General features: G+C 38.0%; 1 protein-coding gene across 5 annotated transcripts in view; it reads left to right on the forward strand.

Moving 5' to 3' along the window:
* Positions 1–14,685, forward strand: part of RBMS3 (RNA binding motif single stranded interacting protein 3) — a 614,750-nt gene that overhangs the window by 577,520 nt on the left and 22,545 nt on the right. For all 5 annotated transcript variants that reach the window (XM_069860070.1, XM_069860068.1, XM_069860072.1 and 2 more), the window contains one exon: positions 2,844–2,954. In XM_069860070.1, coding sequence (XP_069716171.1) covers positions 2,844–2,954 — 111 coding nt within the window. The remainder of the gene's footprint in view (positions 1–2,843; positions 2,955–14,685) is intronic.

Below are 14,685 nucleotides of genomic sequence, written 5' to 3' on the forward strand. Positions count from 1 at the left end.
AACCGTCAGCTTCAGACACATTAAGCTATCTTAGGAAAGCTGCAAATACTTTTCCTAACTTCTTTTCCTAATGTATTAAACTGCATTTTAGAGACTAGAATAAATGTATTTTCTATTTAAAAATAATGTTTAGTCTCTGTGAGTAATTTTTTTGTCCTTCATATAGTTTCTCTTCAGTCCATACTTTTTTAAGAGTTTACTTGCAAAAACTGCCTTGCTACTGAAAAGACATTTGCTATCAGGTTTTTCCACTGTGTCTGGCACTTACGTTTCCAACACTAAACCATAAGACTTCCTTCACCACTGCCCTTTCTTCATTTCCATGTTCCTGAATTTATACACAGGAATAGCTATCAGTCTGTCACATCTGTAATCACAGTGAGTTCCTCCAACCATAGCTTTGCAATAAACATCTTTGCAAAGAAAACTAGGTATTTTAAGACTTTAGGACACCCTAAATTAATTGCAGCCACCCCTGCTGCTGCATGAAGCTGTGATGCAGGTATGGCTTTCTGCTTACCGCATCACACATCACAAGTGGGAGCCCACCTTGCCTGTCATGGAATGTCCTGAGGCAGTTGTCCATAAGCCAAAGGACAAAACTACTTGTAGAGGGAACTGAGAACCGTTTATCATTTGACAAATCTGGTTTGAGCACGTATTGTTTGGTTAAGTAAAAATGCTGATTTGTGGTATGGATCATTCTGAACATAATGATCGTGTTTTCTTATTGTAATTAAAAACATGCAGATGGATGTCCATACCCCAAGACACTGTCTGGCCATATGCTGCTCTGAAAGAGCAGCCCTGATATCCTAGGTCACTGGTTTTGAACATACAGGAAAAGCATCATTTTCCTAGGGCATGGTGTGACTTTAGACTGTTACGCTGAGTCTCCTGTGCAGGGAGTGCCGAAGGGGCTATATGAATGTATACCCCACAGATTTGCTTTCGGGCCTTTTCAGCAAAAGGCTAGGTATTTTTCAACAAAAAGAGAAGAGCAGCATGAAAGAGAAGGATGTTGTGTAAGGAGGAAATAAGGGCTTTTTCAATTTAATATTAACTGTACTATGGTAGAAGAAGTTTTATGATGAAAGCTTGTGACTATCTTGATTTATAAGGACCCATGCTAACAAAGGAGAAGGTTAGCACTGTGGCAGTTCATTAGAATGAGTTAATCTATGGGATAATCTATGTATCTCTGTAAAGCTGTGCAAATTAATATAGCCAGGAAAGAAGCAAAAGCGTTTGCAAATGTTGCAGGTTTGATACTTGCACCCTGATCAACTTGTTTTATTAGCATTTGTTTGGAATCATGACAGATATTCTGTGGAGGCTAGTTTCTGTAATTTGCCAGATTTCTCTAGGGACTCTAGTCACTGCAAGAAACATAATTCACTATATGGCATAAAACAAGTGTGTATTTATTTCATATGCTGAGGGTATTACAAAAAGGATTAGCCAAGCTGTGCCTACCTCCCCTTTACCACTGGATGCAAGTAACAAGTTCACAGAGACTGCAGAATCTCTGCTTCTCAGATAGCGTGTACATAAACAAAATATTGCAGGTAGGTGAGAAAAAATAGATTTGGTACTTCCCTGGCGTTTTTTTTATTTTTGTTTATTTTTATTTGCAACTGAAAATTTGAAATCTTTTGCTTCTAATCAGATTCTTGGCAATGCAGTCACATAGCTCTATATAAATGTGAGGCAGACACTTAAGAACAGGTGTGTTCATGGTTTTGGAACTAGTTCATTTCAAATTTGTGTTAATAGGTGGATTTTGTCAGCAATCTGGATGGAAAAAATGTCAGTTTCCCTTTTTTAACACAAATACTGTCATCCACATATTCCATGCTTTGTAGCAGATGTAATCTTGAGATTGTGCAAATTTATAATGTGTGGTCACAAAGATACATATGCTCAAAGTAAAGCAATTATTTCATAAGAAAAAATAGCTGGAAATACCTCCTTATTGCACTATCTACAAGAAAAAGAGCAGACCACTGTTTCTCACTGACTTTCTCTAACCAACACAGGAAATAGCATTTTACTCTGTAGAACTGAAGAGAATCAACACTTCATTAAGGCATGAGGTTACCAACATGGGACCTTGGGGAGTGGGACAGCAAAACACCAAGGAGTATGAATGACAAAGAAGCTTTCTCCTAAGCTCCTCTGACATGTCTTTTGTCTCATTTTTGTTGAAAGTCTTGTTCTTGTGTTAGTTCATATGTTGCTTGTTATTAATGTCTTTGTTTTCCATGCAGACGAGAAAAATGCTTTTAAACACTATGTATGTGTTCTAAATGGGTATCACTACCAGACTTTCTGTCAATAGCCAGTCTTACTTAATCAGCTATAAAATGTTATGAGTAAGGGCTCTTAATTGAGACTGGAAAAATCCAAGATAATTGCCATAAAAGGTCGAAGATCTCAGAGACTGAAGGTTTTAGAAGTCAGAGAAAATTGAGGACATATGTGTTCTGTCTGTAAGATTGTTCTATACAGGATATGGAAAAATAGAAATGACAGGCATTTTGCAATGTACAGTAAAATTCGTCATAGAAAGAACATATGCATTTGTTTGTCAGAAGCAATGAAGTACAAAATGACACTTAATTGGAACTGACATAAAATGGCCTCATTAGTAGTACAAATAATATATGTGTGTAGCTTAGTGGTCAATAGGAACAAAACATATTTCCTCTGACAAATATATTAGTCTCTTTTAAGATTCATGTCAAGTTTTCAGCCAGGTTCACTCATTTAGAGAAAGCTGGGTTTGGGGTTCTTTTTTTTTTAATGTAAAATACTGAAGTGTAAATGATGTGTGCTTGTAGGGTGCTGTGATAACACCAACAATGGACCATACTATGTCAATGCAGCCAGCAAGCATGATGGGCCCTCTGACCCAACAGATGAACCACCTTTCCTTGGGCACAACAGGAACGGTAAGATCATAGATTATGCTATTTACTTTCTATATTGTAAAACACTTATTGCTAACTGAGTTTCTCAAGATAATTTATTACTCTTGGATGTTCAGTGCTTCACTTTTTGCAGTTTAATATTTCTGTGGCTTACTTGGTTTTTTTTATTCCATGTCAAGGGATGTATGGCCCTCTCTGGGCAAAAGTATCAAAGTGCCTTTCATAATGACACAAACATGACACAAACAATATCATTAAATTGCTACGTCACACTAAAATTTATCTGCAGACATGTTTCTAAAACCATCATACAGTCAGCATTAGGCATTACAGAACAAGAACGACAAGGCAATAGAACAGTAGGTCAACAAATCCTGCTCTGTACTCAGCAGAACTCTCTATACTAATTCTTATGTAAATATGGAAGTACTCCTCTATCAAATTGGTTTTTAATCAGAAATTGTTTGCTTGTCAATCTAGAAAGTTTTATGCCGTTGGGAAATGGGAGCTATTCATGGTAGGACTCAATACTCACTTCTAACCCATAGCAGACAGCCATACCTAGTTTGCTCCAGGCTCAGAAATGTGATTTTGGTTCAAGGTCAGCTGTTTTTCCAGGATATTATATTTAAACATGCATATTTCAACAGTTATTTTCTCTTTAAGCTGTGTAAGTCAGACTCAATTAATTCTCCCAGAGTCAGAGAAAGGCAAAAAATACTATTAATATAAAGTATTAAACCTCTCTGAAATGTTCCTAAAATACTACAGCCTACACACAGAATATGGTGATTTGATATGGAAATGTGTGCACACTGCATATTCATATATATTTTTACAAAAATGCAAGCATAAACATTACACTTAGATGTCTTTAGCACACCCATGCTTTACATAGTAATCACATGAATGTTCTATTATGCATTTACAATTTTTTTTCTATTCCTCCACTGTACTACTTGATACTAAGGTATAGGAACACAGTTTTCCAACTTTAGTTTTGGGGCTTTTTTTAAATTGAAGGTACTGAATTAAGTTGCATCCTTACAAATTTATTTAAGCTGTTGTATTGGGCCTTGTCTTCGTCCTCTCTTCTCTTTGTCTCCTTTTTTCTTATCTGATGAATTTAATTGTAATGCGAATGTCCTTTCCCCCTTTAAAAAGGAATGACAGCTCTATTGAGATCCAATACTTCTGTATTTATTTCTGAGGAAACTTGAGCATGATAGTTCATTGTTTATTCCTGGTATTTTAAATGTTTGTTTCAGCAATCAAAAGAAGTAGGAATTACACTTCAAGGTTAATATCAGCTTTTTTCCCATCTGTAAAGAAATAGAAGGAAATACTAGGACTAGCAAGAATTTCTGCATGTGTAGTTGCTGTGATTCAAAGGGTGTTTAACGATTAAGACAAGGCAGTGGAAAATGCATTCTGGTTATGCTGCTGGAAAGCTTCTATGAATTTTACCTTCTCTCTATCATTTTAGCATCCATGAGTTTTACAAACATTATCTTCTGCATTCGTTTTCTTGCAGTCTTAATGAAAACTAGAAAATTCCCATTCCCCTGTTCCCTTCCAACCTGAGACCACTATTACAATGTTCATAGTAACCAATCCATTTTGAGCAGCAGGACTCTGAAAGGCAGTGAGTAATCTAGTGGGTGATAATAAGATCCTGATTTTATTTTACTGCAACTGTAAGTAAAGAAAAGCTTTCCTTCATTCCTTTTCCTAGTTCTTCATACAGTCTTATCTTTCAAGGTCACAGCACTCCCATACAATTTCTTGCAATACATCAGAGATATATCATATAGGTTTATGTTTACTATCTTTAAAAGTCCTAACTCATTTACAGAAATCTTGAAGAGCAAGAGAGTGATTGGTGGATGCTACAATATCCATAAGCTTTTCATAAATCTCAAATTATACCCTATTTTATGACTTACTCTTTGGTAAAAACACCATCAGCGCCATATTCAGTTAAAGTCTTCATGCAAGCAGTAAAATCATGGAGCTCACTGGGAATTTCTTTTGTCAGACACTAAAGGAAGAACTTCAGAATTTGGGCTGCTTGTAGCGGTTTGTTTTTTTTTTTATTTATCCATCCTGACTTGAAATTAAATCTTCCTATCATGTTCTGTTACAGAAAAAAAATATGAAGGGAAAATGGACAACCTATTTAGAGATATGATTTATTTAGAGATGTTTTTCAATCCAGGGAAAGAAGCATTGAGAGCATAAAGCCTTGACAAATTTAGCCAAGTCCAAAACATGCTACTGTGAGTACCTCAGCAGGACTAAGTTTTATGAGAGACATAAGACATAAGCTATTCATTTCTGTTATGAATGTGTGTTTTAATTTTATCCTTAAAACTGTGCATGAGGGTGCCATAAAGAGCCACCAGCTATCTCTCAAGAAACCAGCCAGATTTTTTTAAGCAAACAAGCCAAAAAGTCACAAACAGTTCTGCTCAGTGTTGGCTGTGACTCTGTCCCAATTTAATTTAAAAGCTTGCAGTAGGCAAAGCAGTTTTTTATTAAAAGGCTTTCATACATTCACTTCTTTAGTCAAACCATTTGCTAATTAACATATTTTTCAACCTAAACAGACCTCTGTGGTCACTTAAGTAAGAGTTGACATCAAACGCCATTTCCAAACTTGCCTGATTTAGGATGAATGCTGGGAGTAATCCAGAGAAATGGCATAAGAGACTATGCATGCCTCATGTCCTGTGGGAATTTCTCTGCCTTTCCATGCTTTCTAAAAGATTAAAATACTCTGTCCAAGATAGAGCCATTCCAGAAGGGATACTTTTCACGGAGGAGCTCTCTTTAGCAATTTGTTGAGGTGAGTTACCAGAGTAAGAGTGGCCTCTGCCGATTCCTGCATGAGTCCAAAAACTGGATTTGAGTTTTGATCTCTCAGCCCTGATGATATGAGAAGCACACATTAAAATCCCATGGGAATTCGAGGGACACCTGCCTCCATCCCTTCACGCACTTGCTTTTTTAATCACCAGGCCAGGGGAGGCATTTCTGATAAATGCTGGCAGGCCTCACTTCACCTCGGAGCATCCAGTTCAGCAGCCAAAACAAAACAGGTTTACAGCCCCACTCACAGCCAGTTGTATTCCCCTTGTGCTACTGGAAACCTTCAGTTACTGGCCCCCAAAAGCACAAAGAATTTTGTTTAGGAAGCCATTTGCTATGAAACAAGTAGTCTTCTTTCTCCAAAACTCCCAAAGAATGTGTATTTACTTTTATTTTATTATCATTTTTAACCTTCTAATTTCTTCTCTATTATTGAATTATCTGTATAAAGGCAGACATCTCTGTTCTACTAAGCACTCCTCTAATGAGGTGGATGCACTAAGGCTGTCAAGATCCCAGACCAAGTGAAAAGATACAAATGCATCTTTACTTGATTTCACTGTCCAGCTTGTGAAAACATACAGAATCACAGAATCACTAGGCTGAAAAAGACCCACAGGATCATTGAGTTCAACCATTCCTATCAATCACTAAACCAGGCCCCTCAGCACCTCATCCACCCTAAACACCTCCAGGGAAGGTGACTCAACCACCTCCCTGGGCAGCCTGTTCCAAACTGCCCAGTGACCCTTTCTGTGAAAATTTTTTTTCTGATGTCCAGCCTAAACCTCCCCTGGCAGAGCTTGAGGCCATTCCCTCTTGTCCTGTCCCCTGTCACTTGGGAGAAGAGGCCAGCTCCCTCCTCTCCACAACCTCCTTTCAGGTAGTTGTACAGAGCAATAAGGTCCCCCCCTTAGCCTCCTCTTCTCCAGGCTAAACAACCCCAGCTCTCTCAGCTGCTCCTCATAAGACTTGGTCTCCAGCCCCTTCACCGGCTTCATTGCTCTTCTCTGGACTCACTCCAGAGCCTCAACATCCTTCTTGTGGTGAGGGGCCCAGAACTGAACACAGTATTTGAGGAGCGGTCTCACCAGTGCCGAGTACAGAGGGAGAATAACCTCCCTGGACCTGCTGGTCACGCCGTTTCTGATACAAGCCAAGATGCCATTGGCCTTCTTGGCCACCTGGGCACACTGCTGGCTCATGTTCAGTTGCTGTCAACCAACACGCCCAGGTCCCTCTCCTCCAGGCGGCTTTCTAGACAGACTTCTCCTAGTCTGTAGCACTGCACAGGGTTGTTGTGCCCCAAGTGCAGGACCCGGCATTTGGCCTTGTTAAACCTCATGCCATTGGTCTCAACCACAGCTGCAGCAAATGTTCCAGCCCAAAATATGTATGATATGGGGCAGAGAGGGAAGAGAGGATGTAATGGTCTGCAGTTTGTGGCAACTTGACCCTGAGCGTTTGCATCTCCCAGTTGTGCTTCATCCACCAAGAGCATAATTCCTTTCTGCTTTTATGAAAATCAAATTGATTCCTGCTGGTGAAAATACAATTTAAGTTACTGATTAATTGAGAGGCAAGTGTGCTGCTTGATCACCTCCCCAAATCTGCCTGAAATCTGGAGCTAAGCAAAGAGTCTGCCAGAGGGGTGATTTCTGCCTTATTTATATTTATTTTTCATACATATCTCTTCACTCAGAAGAGAAGAAAGCGTTTACATCATTGGGCTGGCTGTGGGCAAATATGTGAAGAAAGCCTAGGCTTAAATTATGTCAAGATTACAGAAAAAAGTGATAACTTTGAATATTCTGATTAAGTCCGACAATCCAGCCTCAGCTCCTGCAATTGTATTAAAACAAAATTTTAATACCAGGAGGCATGATGTGAAGGCAGACAATCAGTTTTAACCTTGAAATTTTTCTTTTGTTTACTAGTTTATTATTATTTATTACAGTAAGCCTCGCTTTTCGTATGTAATATTAATCTGTGATTAGATCTGCTGTTAAAAAAGGTACCATAAAGGGAGAACAGAGTGAGTCTGTATGGGTAGCACTGAAAGAGTAGCATTAGCATGTGTTTAATAATGTATAGAAGCTGGAATTGTTCCATCATCCGCCTGTCATTCAAAATGTTTCTGATACAGCCATTGATCTGACATCTATTTCGTGGTTTAATAAAGTTGTGATTGATGGCCTGAGTGGATATAATTCAAAAACCTTTAGGAATATAAAAGCTGAGCGGTATGATCACTGCTTTCAGTCCCTGCTACTCAGCTTGCTTTTACTGTGGCACTTCCACGTTTGGCCATCGGCAGCAATAAGTTCCCTCTGCAGTGGGAAGAAGAGTTGCTCTATTCTTTCTCCTCTCCTGCTCATTCCTGAGGGAAGTTTTCTGCTCTGCTTTTTCATGGTCTGAGTTCCTCTCCCCTCCCTGCTTTTAACATCCATTTCAGATTCTGCATGGGTTCCAGTTTCATCCAGCCAATCGAGGCAGCCTTTGTTAGTCCTTGTTGGCAGAAGGGTAATTCCAGCTTATTTTCTATCTCTTTTGGAACTGCCTTACCATAGGTTTGTTTCATCTTAAACCTTCAATACCCACATCAATGGGAGAGCGAGTAGAAGCCATTTATTTAACTAAAACTGCTAGCTCAACTGTGCTGTTTAATTGTTCTTCGTATTTGCACATGGTTCACTCAGGTTTTAGTTTCTAATTTAGAAATGTAGTAAGCAACTTACAAAATAAGCTTTCCATTGCGCTTTTTAAACAAACAAACAAAAAGCAAGCAAAAAAAAAGATGTTTAATTGTTCTGACTATCTCTGTATTAAAAATGCAGTCAGGTAGAACTGCATTGACGTAATGTGGGATTGTGTTGAAACTGCAAACCACCCTAACTCAGCGTTCCTGGTTTATAGTATCACTAGAAATCTCCCACTGGGATAACAGGCTTGTTTTGCAGGTACATCAGTCTTATCTTTCACTTTGTTAGTTCTTTTTGTTGCCAACAGAGCTTGATGATATCTCCAGAACCCTTCAATGGAACAACAAGCTTGTTATAAGTTTTTTATCTTTTATTTCCTTTGGATACTCCATGGTCACCAGTGGTTTAAAATGTCACCTAAAGGCCTCAGCAGAATAACTGCTTTGTTAGATAGGGTTGTTTTTTTCCTGTTTAATCTACAATTCTATTTGCACATACTACAACTACATGCAGCTGCAACATCATTGCATTCCCCTGATGTTTAGATCCTTGTTACAAAAAGCACTCTCTGTTATTCTAATTGTATGCCACAAGGTCCCTGGAGAGTTACAGGAGCAAAGTTTCTTTGCAGTCTTGTGCCTTTCACATTATCAGGTGTTAATCTTGAAGCTCTTTTATTTTATTTATTGACTGACTGTTTCAGTTACTGTTTGTGTAAAATGCAGGACTGAACCCATTGCAAATGAAATTAGCTTAGTTGAGGCTGAAACCAAGATCATCCTTGCCCATTTACTCAGCCAAGGTTCCAGTGCAAATGCAAGTAATTAATAATGGGAAGTTGTCTGAGGCAGGAGATGCATTTAAGGAGAATTTTTTTTTTCTGAAATAACAGCATAAGCTTTCTTGAGATTTATAGAGAAGAAATAGCTCCTCTTGCACCTCTTCCCAGCTTTTAATCAATTTCCAGAATTCACTGCCACTAAATGCAGGACTATTGAAACAAATAGGCTACCAATCTTAAAAAGAATAGATTCAACATAAGGAAACATTTGCAGATTCAACAGCATGGTAGAAAAAAATCTTAATTTTACAGAATATAGGCCAAACACCTGGTAAAGTGAACAAGGAAAGACAGGATCCTTTCCCTTTTTGGACCATCTTCAAACCCCTCTTATTCTTTTGAGAATTAGGCTGATCAGCCCTTGTGTAGAGGAGACACTTTCTAATCAGCTGTCTCAGCATGGGTTCCATGGTCTACATTTGACCGTAGCTGTGGTTAGACAGTATTTTTGAAAGAAGAGAGCTTATGAAATCCTACTTCTGTAGTGTTCTCCCTTCTCTTCTGAACTCAGCTTTACTTGCATACCATTTGTTGGAAGTGGCTCACTGTTTGCCTTTATATGCAACTGTGCCTACCTTCAAAGCCACTGTACGCCATTGGCAAAGAAGGGTAATGTAAAAGGAGAATAAACACAGGTGGAGGGAATTCCATTTTCAGTTCAAGCAGCCCTTCGTACAAGCCCAGCGTGTCAGTAGCTTTTATTCCGTGTTAAATTTTAACTTCACATGACGCTTCCACAAAGGAGCAAGTGCTTTTGTTGAGGACTTCTTGCCTCTCTTTGAGGTATCAGCTTCTCACTCAAAGTGACTTTATCCTAGATTCTCTTTCAGAGAAGGGCTCAAACTCCCTGATTGTGGTGATAAAAAGTGAAACCAATACAAAGCAACAGCAATGGATCAGCAAAGCAAAAAGTATCAGTCAAAAGATCCATAACTAATATAACTTCATTTTTAGCATCAAATGTCATTCCTATCATTAATTTGCAGCTGAAATCACTTACCTATGAACTACAACATTTAGAGGCTTTATTCTCCAGTATTCTCTTATACATGGCTCCTGTAGTTCTGTTTTGTGAATTCTAGAAGTGCTACCCAGTGTTACTTTGAAGGACAATGGGAATGTAGTTCAAAACCACTGCTTCCAAAGCATGTTTGTTGTTTAGTGATAGCCATGCACTGTGTATAAAATGAACTCTTTTTTTAGTAATGAGTAGAAACCAAAAGCCATAAAACTTACAGTACCAGGCATATTCCTTGTGGTCTGCAGCATATCCTCCCCCCAAAGTCTCACCTTTAGTCATAACCCTAGAAATTTTTATTCGTATCGCTGCTAGAGATAAACCAAGATTATGAACTCCTTTTGCTAGCTACTGGTAGATCATTCCCTAAAAAACTTTGAATGCAAAGAGGAAAAAGTGTATGTTCACATATGTACACGTGAAACTGTGCTTATGCCACAAATAACAGGGCAGTTTTGATGGGGAGAAGGCTGGTCTAGTTTGATTTGGTTGGTTTTAGTGATTTGTATAAGATTTAGCTGAAAGAGGCTCTTTATTTAATAAACAGACAGGGAAGTAGAAAAGAGGAACAAATAATAGGTTAAAAAGAGATGAAAATAATTCTAGGTTTGAAACATCCCACCACACCTACAACTGATAAACTCAATAAAAGGTGGAAAATAAAAGTACTCTAAATGTCAGGTCTGTCATCTGTATTTTCTTGATATGTTTCTCCTTTGTAAATGTGTTTTCAGTTTTGTAATCAAGATTGTAACTCCTTACTTTATTAGAAAAAAACTTGGCTTTATTGTCCTGCCTGCATTTAAAGAAGACTCAAGTGATTAACAAAAACAATTAATATGACTTTTTAGAGAAGTAATGAATCTGAATTACCAGCAGTGGAGTCAAATGCAGTTGGAACTCTGTAATCCAACACAAGTTTGAGAATCTTAGAGTGGTGAGGGGTTTTTTGTGCCAGACTGTGATCATATGAAAAGCAAGAAGTGTCTCCCAGAGGCGGGCCTTTCACAGCTCTTTTCTGCCAAAAGCTGGGAATCAGTCCTGTGGTCATAACCCCACATGCTACAAGTATGTGTAAGCACAGCAAGAGGTCCAGAAATCCTTGAAGGGAATGTATCCTCAGTGGAGAAAAACATGAAAAAGTATATGGAAGAATGACTAGTTTCTCCTGAGCGCTGTTGCAGTCACAATGTCAGTTCCGTCTAAGATGAGGTACTTCAGTTGTAGCAACTTCAGTCACAGATGTTGTAAACTTTAGCTGAAAGAAAAGAGTATGAAGGTGATAGAAAATGGTAGCTTGTAACACAATGTGAAGGGCATCCATGGAAAGGACAGGAAGGTTTTAATGGTGCTTACAATACAATTTAGGAGCTTAAAGTAAAATAGGGAAAGTGTAAGTTGAATATCTTGCAGAAGTTGCCGATGTATTAAGTGCTATATTAGTGTTTGAAATTAATCAGGGAAAGGTCATTGTTTGGGATATCTAGAACTCAGCTGCGCCAAACACTTCAAAATCCACAGGAGAGACTTTCAGATGTCGACACAAAACCAGAGCAATTGTCTAACAAACTTTTTTCATCTCTAACTTCTGTTTTTCATTGTGAAGAAACATCATTATTTCAGTTCAGAACAAGTAGTAAGAATTTAATTTTTATTTTCTATTCATTTAACTACTGAGAATTTGGGAAATTATAAAACTTTTAACTAACTAATACTGAATGTGACATAGCAAGACTCAGAGAAGTTCTGTACATCGAAATAATACATTTTCAATGTCTGAAGTTTGTACAAAGAGTAAACATATGTTACGAGTGACCATATCATGCAAGTGACAGTATTCACTTAGAAAAAAAAACATTTGGGATCAACAGTTGAAATTGACACATTTCTACATGTGTTTCATGCATTACGAAGAATACTGCTTGCTTTCAGCGTTTTTTTTTTTCCAACAGGATGGGTACATTTTGTTAAGGAAATTGTTTCTGCTCTGAGCAGCAACCTTTGAATTATATTCTCAGTGTTCTCTCATAGGCAAAATTGCACTTGCAGGGTACTGGGACCTCACAGAAACACTAGATTATAGATGCTGCAATGTTTCTGAAGGTGGCACGTTGCCACATTATTGGATACACGTAGGGTGGAGATGAACTTGAATTTAATTTGAAGGATGTTCAGTATTTGTCATATTTTAATCACAGTGATGGAAATAACATAACCTCTGTGTTGGACAAAGGCATGGACCTGCAGATGCGCACAAAAATAATATTCCATTGAGTTTCATTGCCTTTTCCTGTAGTGTATCCCAGTGAACTTCAGTGCACAGTGCATTTTACAGCTAATCCACGTGGTTTATTGGATGATTGGCAAGCTGGGAGCCCAAAGGTTTAAACTTCCTCTAAGACAAATTTCCAGTGCTTTTGCAGTATCTTATTTTCATCCACAAAGAACAGCCTGTTCAGGGTTCACACACTTATGAAACAAGGTTAAATGAAGGAGCTAAAGGTACAGTCTTCATTCACTGTGTAAAACACTCGTATCCTGTATATACAGTGATTTCAGCCTGAAGTTCTCAAAAAAAGGGTAAGTTTTGTTCAAATGATTTACAATTCCATAGGGAGCTGCTGATGGCAATAACCCCGGTGCCCTCAGATGGTAAATTATTATTTGTGAGTTATGGGAGATTCTGTGTCAGTGCTACAGCACTGTGGAATCCTCTTGCTCCTAAAAGACTCAATTTGGGAGGAGAATTCTGCTATAACTAATATTTACTATGAAACAGCTCAGTCAGCACATTTCATTAAACTGTAACAAGGGGTTTGAAAGCAGCTGCATTGAGTGAATTTGGGAGTTTGCTGAATTGAGTTGTTTTTCTAGCAAGGTAAACGAACTCTTGAACACTGCAGATTTCTACTGTGTGGTAGATGAGAGCTGCACCACGTTGGGATGGGTCCAGGGAGCAATCAAAAAGGCACATCCTTTTCCAGTCCTGTGGAGGACTGCTCTGTCCTTTCGGTTTCATTATGGCTTTCGAATGTGGTAGGCAAACCTGTGCACTTCTAATTTTGCCTTTTTAATTATAGTAGTTGTAATATACTGCATGTTTCTTTAGATTTTAGTATCTAAATGTCCAAATCATTGCACATTCACTAGCCTCAGTTCTCTGTTTTTCTGTGCTGAGTGTGTTTCTCTTATGGGGTTTCCCTTAAATCAATATAATATTTCTGTGACGCAAACTGATTTCACTGATGCAAAAGCTTCCTGTTGTTTGTGTTCTCTGGCCTCCCAACCACAGTTGTACACAGGGTTTGCAGTTATAATTTCCAAACTGACCTTTTTTTCCAGCCACTGAACACCTGACTGCTCCCTTCTTCCCATATTGTTTACCGTGATTCTGCTCTGACATCAACCTTTCCCACCAAAAACGCCTGCACTGGGCTAAAAAATGGGGTCTATTTGTTCTTTTTTCAGTGACCATTTTTGACAGTGACAAAAATGTAATGTCAAGGTAAAGCGAGTATTTGGCTATGATGGAATTCCCATGGATGATCTTGCCTGGTCAATCCACAGAGTCCAAATCGGTGCTCAAAATTTTAGGAGCCAAAGATAATTTTCTAGCAAAACCTATTTTCCTGGCTTTCCTTTAACATGCAGGTGCTCCTAACTAGCTATTAGTAGGGATGTTTTCCCATGAAAATAAAGGACTTTTCTCAGAAACTTTAGTTTTCTGGTATCAAGGTGGCCATAATTTGATTCATTGTCTTTTATTTCAGTTGAGCCTTTCTACTTTGATGTAGGAAAAAAGGATTTTTTTTTTCATTTACACTTTCTCAAAGATTAATTGTATTACACAAAGTTTATTAGTAAGTAGAAAATAATAAAAGTAGCAACAACTTGAAGACTTCCTTGATGTGTTTTGGGATGTAGGGAAATAGTAGAAACAAATTCCATTCATTGTATGGACACTGGTTGAATAAGGAGTTTTCCTTATTTTGTTTTAAGAACTTGTGCCAGAACAACTGAGAGAAAAAGACAACTGTCCTTTCTGAAATTTCTATTTTTTGTTTATTGCTGAATGTAAGAGTTGGGAATCAGAAAATGACTGATGGGAAAATTTGAAGTAATTCACATGCAACAGAAAGCAAAGAAAAGAATGATACATTTCAAGGCCTATAAATTCACTCTTACTTTTCATGATTTTTTTTTACAAATTTCATGAGCAGCATTATATTTTCTTGTGTTTCAAAAGAGAAAAATATGGCTTAGGCACCATGGCATCATCTTGAGTTTGTTTTTAATATTAGGATTTTTACTTTACATCCA

The sequence above is a fragment of the Phaenicophaeus curvirostris genome, chromosome 6, assembly GCF_032191515.1.
Source record: "Phaenicophaeus curvirostris isolate KB17595 chromosome 6, BPBGC_Pcur_1.0, whole genome shotgun sequence".
In the NCBI taxonomy this organism is placed as follows: domain Eukaryota; kingdom Metazoa; phylum Chordata; class Aves; order Cuculiformes; family Cuculidae; genus Phaenicophaeus; species Phaenicophaeus curvirostris.